The sequence below is a fragment of the Bubalus kerabau genome, chromosome 8 (genome assembly GCF_029407905.1).
Source record: "Bubalus kerabau isolate K-KA32 ecotype Philippines breed swamp buffalo chromosome 8, PCC_UOA_SB_1v2, whole genome shotgun sequence".
In the NCBI taxonomy this organism is placed as follows: Eukaryota; Metazoa; Chordata; class Mammalia; order Artiodactyla; family Bovidae; genus Bubalus; species Bubalus kerabau.
Genome location: NC_073631.1, coordinates 116,717,564 through 116,723,735, shown reverse-complemented (window position 1 = coordinate 116,723,735; position 6,172 = coordinate 116,717,564). Strand labels below are relative to the sequence as shown.

Genomic DNA, 6,172 nt, shown 5'->3' with positions numbered 1-6,172 from the left:
GAGTCAGAGAACATTGCACCCCAGGATGTGGTCCCTGGCAGGATCAAAGGACATAAAAGGGAAGAGAGTGGATCTGTAGGGGGAAATGGAACATTCTGGCACAGAGCGATCTGAATTTATAGGCAGAAGAACTTTAAGCCAACACCTAGAAAAGGAAAGCAGAGATAAATAAGACAACTGTTTTTGAAATGGGCCTTTGGAATTATTGTTTATTTGAGGCTATTACAAATGTTATTATTTGTCTCTTTGTTCATTTGTTGGATAAAAACTATACTGAAATAGATTAAAGTGTCTACAGTACAAAATAAGTTTCCTCCCACCCCTGATTCCCAGAATCTGAAATTCCTTTCCCCAGTGGCAAGCAGAGTGGCCAATATTTAAAGAAATATTTTGTATATATGCATAAACATACATTACACCTTGTACTAGTTATCTATTGCTGTGTAACAAATTACCCCAAAGTTTAGTGGCTTAAAACAACAAACATTTATTATCTCATCTCTCACAAACCAGAGAAAATGCTGCTGGGGGGACTGGAAGCTTTGCTGATATTTACTCAATATTCACAAGGGGCCTGTGTAATGTATTTCACAGGTAGGGCTAATGCTCAATGCAAGATGCATTTCAGCCTTGTAATTCCTTTCATTTGAGTCTTTGAACCATGTCCAATGAACCAGAGCTCAAACTAATCAATTTTGTAGTTGGTATTTGTTGGAGGGGAGGCAGGCATGGACAGCAATAGGGAGTGAGCTGGAGAGATGCTTTGCAAAGCATAGTAAACTGTGAAAAAATAGTTACTTCTTGAACAAAAGAAATATTCTTGAAAGCACCTTCATAATGTTATCAAATACATGGCTAAATACATTGTCTTGAGCCTCCTTCCTAATGTTTCTTAGTTTTTTTTCATATTCCATCTTTAGTAATTCAATTTTCCCCTCTTTTTCCTGCATTATCTTCTCACATGCTTGAGCACACTCCTTTTCCACCTTTTGGATTTCTATTTCTAATTGATCAGTATATCTTTTACTCAAGACTTCCTCCAGCTTTCTCAGGCTTTCCAATGTGTCTTTGTAAATGGTGTCAGAAAAGTAAGTCCCTTGGTTGTTCTGCACCATCTTGTCTATCAGCTCTACCAGCTCCTGCACCTGAGCTTCCTTCTCAGCCTGCTTTGTGTTTTTGCTGTTACTGAAAGCACAGCAGCGGTCTCCACACTCCTGGACGAGGCTTCGTAGGTTTACATCATTCTTCAAAAAGTCGCTCAGGCTCTGGTCCCCCAGATACTCCTTGTGAGTGAATAAGATGATCATATACTTCATGGCTGCTTTCCCAAACAGATCCTTGATCAACGCCACGGTTTGCTGCTCTTCCTGTGTGTAGCGGCCCAACTTCAGGACCAAGACGATGGCGTGAGGCCCGGGACAGGAGTCGAGGACACATTGGCTGATTTCCCTGCAGGAGGTGTTCAGGCTCTCCTTGGTGTCAAAGATCCCTGGGGTGTCAACAACGAGAAGCTCTCTCCCCTTCCATTTCCGGGATGCTTTCTGACAAGTTCTGGTAGTAGCTTCAGCAGCAATCCTAGAGTCGAATATTTTTTCCCCGAGGATGGTGTTTGCAGTAGCACTTTTCCCACTTCCGGTCTTCCCGACCAGCACGATCCTCAGACTGACGTCCTGGGTGGCAGCCATGTCCACATCAGAGGCTGTGGAGTGTAGGCAAGTCAGTTATAGTTTACAAAGAAAAGGAAAAAAGTGTTTAGATTAATTTGAAACCATTCCCAACCCTGATTTCTTACTCTACTGAATATATAAATCATTCCAAGTCTTCTAAGCCAGGTGAAGTATTTTCGCGGAGGATTCGTTCTTTGATATCTTCTATTTATTATTCGAATTCCCACTAAATGCCTCTCCTGTGTTGCCGTGATGAAAGTAGCATTTGCATGTTAAAAATTTTTTTTAACCGTAATTTTTTTTCCATTTAACAAAATAATATATACATTTTGTTTTCGAAAAATTCCAGATTTAAAAATTGAATTTGAGGAATCCTGGGGGCAGTAGTTAGCATCCTATCCTATGAAAGAGTGCCCATTGAAAAGCACTAACAATCTAGACTCAAACAGAAAGAAAACATGGATGGAGGAGACAGCACAATAGTCCCACATGGAGACTCTCAATATGGAAGGAAAACAACCACATGGTGAGACGTGTGAAACCTGTCCTGAAATTTGCACGTGCCACATAGAACTAACCTAGTCTTATTTTTCAAGTTGCACGAAGGAAGATAAATTTGATGTTCTTATTGTAAAAGTACTCTAATATTTAGAAGCAATAATGGGTTCCATATGATTTATCATAACATAAAATGTTTGAAGTGGGTTTTATGGTCATTGGGCTACATAGTTGAGACAATAATCCTGCAGTGACTGAGAAAACAGATCTGCTAATGTTGAAATTTTAAATTACATACATCTATTGTGGGTAAATAGAGCTTATCAATATTGACCCCCACCAGATGGTCAATACTGAGATCAGATTGATTATATTCTTTACAGCTGAAGATGGAGAAACTCTATACAGTCAGGAAAAATAAGACCTGAAGCTCTCTGTGGCTCAGATCATGAGCTCCTTATTGCAAAATTCAGGCTTAAATTGAAAAAAGTAGGGAAAACCACTAGACCATTCAGGTTTGACATAAATTAAATCCCTTATGATTATACAGTGGAGGTGATGAATAGATTAAAGGGATTAGATTTCTTACACAGAGTGCCTGAAGAACTATGACAGACATTTGTAACACTGTACATGAGGTGTAACCAAAACCATCCCCAGGAAAAAGAAATGTAAGAAGGCAAAGTGCTTGTCTGAGGAGGCTTTACAAATAGATAAGAAAAGTAGAGAGCCAAAAGGCAAAGGAGAAAGGGAAATATATACCCAACTGAATGCAGAGTTCCAGAGAATAACAAGGAGCGAGAAGAAAGCCTTCTTAAGTGAACAATGCAAAGAAATAGAGGAAAACAATAGAATGGGAAAGACTAGAGATCTCTTCAAAATAACTGGGCTATCCTGGTGGCTCAGACAGTAAAGAACCTGCCTGCAATTCAGGAGACCAGGATTTGATCCCTGAGTCAGGAAGATTCTCTGGAAAAGGAAATGGCTACCCACTCCAGTATTCTTGCCTGGAGAATTCTATAAGCAGAGGAGCCTGGTGGGCTACAGTGGACTACAGTCCTGGGGTTGCAAAGAGTTGGACATGACTGAACGACTCACAAGGGAATATTTCATGCAAACAAGGGAAAAATAAAGAGAAGAAATGGCAAGGATCTAACAGAACAGAAGAGATTAAGAAAAGGTGACAAGAATACACAGAAGAACTATACAAAAAAGGTCTTAATGACCCAGATAATCACATGGGGTCAGTCACCTAGAGCCAGACATCCTGGAGTGTGAACTCAAGTGGGCCTTAGGAAGAATTACTGTGAACAAAACTAGTGGAGGTGATGGGATTTCAGCTGAGCTATTTAAAATTCTAAAAGATGATGCTGTTAAAGTCCTGCTCTCAATATGCCAGCAAATTTTGGAAACTCAGCAGTAGCCACAGGAGTGGAAAAAGTTTTCATTCCATTTCCAAAGAAAGGCAATGCCAAAGAATGTTCAAACTACTGTACGATTGTGCTCATTTCACATGTTAGCAAGATAATGCTCAAAATCCTTCAAGCTAGGCTTCAACAGTACATGAAACAAGAACTTCCAGATGTACAAGCTGGATTTAGAAAAGGCAGAGAAACCAGGGATCAAATTGCCAACAATGCTGGATCATAGAAAAAGCAAGAGAATTCCAGAAAAACATCTACTGCTGCTCCATTGACTAGCGTAAAGCATTTGAATGTGGATCACAACAAACTGGAAAACTCTTAAAGAGATAGGAATACAAGGCCACTTTACATGTCTCTGGTTCTAACTGGTCAAGAGGCAACAATTAGAATCAGACATGGAAAAATGGACCGGTTCCAAACTGGGAAAGGAGTATCTCAAGGCTGTATATTGCCACTCTATTTATTTGATTTCTGTGTAGAGTACATCATGTGAAATGCTGGGGTGAATGAATCACAAGCTGGAATCAAGATTGCTGAGAGAAACATCAACAATCTCAGATATGCAGATGATGCCACTTTAGTGGCAGAAAGTAAAGATAAACTAAAGAGCCTCTTGATGAGGGTGAAAGAGGAGAGTGGAAAAACTGGTTTAAAACTCAGTATTCTAAAAACAAAGATCATGGCATCTAAGTCCCACCACTTCATGGCAAATAGATGGGGAAAAAGTGGAAACAGTGCCAGATTTTATTTTGGTGGGCTCCAAAATCACTGTGGATATTGACTGAAGCCACAAAATTAAAAGACACTTGCTCCTTGAAAGAAAAGCTATGACACACCTAGACAGCATATTAAAAAGCAGAGACATCACCTTGCCAACAAAAGTCTATATAGTCAAAGCTATGGTTTTTCCAGTAGTCATGTATGGATGTGAGAGTTGGACCATAAATAAGGCTGAGCACTGAAGAATTGATGCTTTCGAACTGTAGTGATGGAGGACTCTTGAGAGTCCCTTGGCCAGCACGGATATCTAACCAGTCAATCCTAAAGGAAATCAACTCTGAATATTCACTGGAAGGACTAATACTGAAGCTGAAGCTCCAATACTTTGGCCACTGATGCTGAAATTGAAGCTCCAGTACTTTGGACATCCTGATGTGAAGTGCCAACTCATTGGAAAAGACCCTGATGCTGGGAAAGATTGAGGGCAAGAAGGTGGTGATAGAGGATGAGATGGTTGGAGGCATCACCAGCTCAGTGGACATGAGTTTGAGCAAACTGGGAGATAGTGAAGGACAAGGAAGACTGGAAGGCTGCAGTTCATAAGGTCACAAAGAGTTGGACACAACTTAGCAACTGAAAAATGCAACAGAGATATAACACTGAAGTAGAACAGGATTCATGGAAGGAAGAATAGAGAAAGTAGTGGAAAAGCTCCTCGGAAGATAGCACCAGCTCTCACATGGTTTCGCAGGAGAATTCCATGAAACCCTCAAGAATCATGGGGACTTTATTCCTGAGAGTCCCAATTTTACTTACATTACTCCAGAATATAGGAAAATAAGGTAAACCTTAAAATTCTAAGAAGTAAATGTAACTTTGAGCCACAAAGTTGACAAAGATTTTATCAAACAGAAAGCTATAGATGAATCTCATGTATAAATATCAATACAAAATCCTAATCAAGTATTAATGAAAACAGCATCTGACATTTTAAAAAATTATTTTAAATATTTATTTATCTATTTGGCCACACCAGCACATGGATCTTCAATCTTCATTGTGACATATTTTTTAAATGCAGCATGTAGGATCTTTAGTTATTGCAGTTGAACTCTTAATTGTGATATGTGAGATGTATTTCCCTCACCAAAATGAATCTGGGGTCCATACATTGGGAGTGTGAACCACCAGGGACATCCTCAGAATCTGACAACATTTTAAAAACGTTATATCATAACTATGTGGGATTTACTCTGGAACACTAGCATGAGGGGGGAGGTTTGATAAGAGGAAAATTACTATATTAGTATAGCCTTTCATAGTAAAAACATTTCATAAAATATGAATTGACACATACTTTCTTATCTGTTTCTCTACTCATCCTGAAAGCCAGCAACTTACTTAATGAAGAAATACTTTCTCACTAAAACTATAATCATCCCACCTCACTTTTCAATGGTTTCTGTGATATCCATCAATGCAAATAGAAGAGAAAGTGATTTAGGAATGAGAATTAGAAAAAGAGAAAAGGAGAGGCCAGATAGTAAATAACATCATTGAGCCTCTTAGGGTATTGGAGCACAAATAGGCCAGTGTACGGGGGTGCTGCAGAACAACAGACAATCTCTACAAATGTTCATTTGCATAGGGAAATTCAGTATATAATAAAGGCAACATTTCATATCAGTGGAGAGAAGATGGACATTGTAATAAGAAGTACTGAAATAACAGAATAACCATTTGAAAAAGCATAAAATTGGATTCATTCCTCATACCAATGCAAGAAGTATCCCAAATTCATCAAGTATTTGTTAAAAACTATATTCTATTGGAAGAAAGCAAACACATTTTTTCAAAACATGA

The 6,172-nt window shown here is 38.9% G+C and overlaps 1 protein-coding gene across 1 annotated transcript; it reads right to left on the bottom strand.

The window, feature by feature from the left end:
- Positions 1-295: 295 nt before the first annotated feature.
- On the bottom strand, positions 296-1,685 carry LOC129658767 (GTPase IMAP family member 7-like). The gene has a single exon (XM_055589604.1). It carries the CDS (start codon positions 1,683-1,685, stop codon positions 795-797), a length of 891 nt encoding a protein of 296 aa, XP_055445579.1. The 3' UTR covers positions 296-794.
- Positions 1,686-6,172: the final 4,487 nt, after the last annotated feature.

Excerpts from the sequence above, each read along its gene's own strand:
- LOC129658767 (XM_055589604.1), bottom strand. The coding sequence starts at position 1,685 with ATGGCTGCCACCCAGGACGTCAGTCTGAGGATCGTGCTGGTCGGGAAG.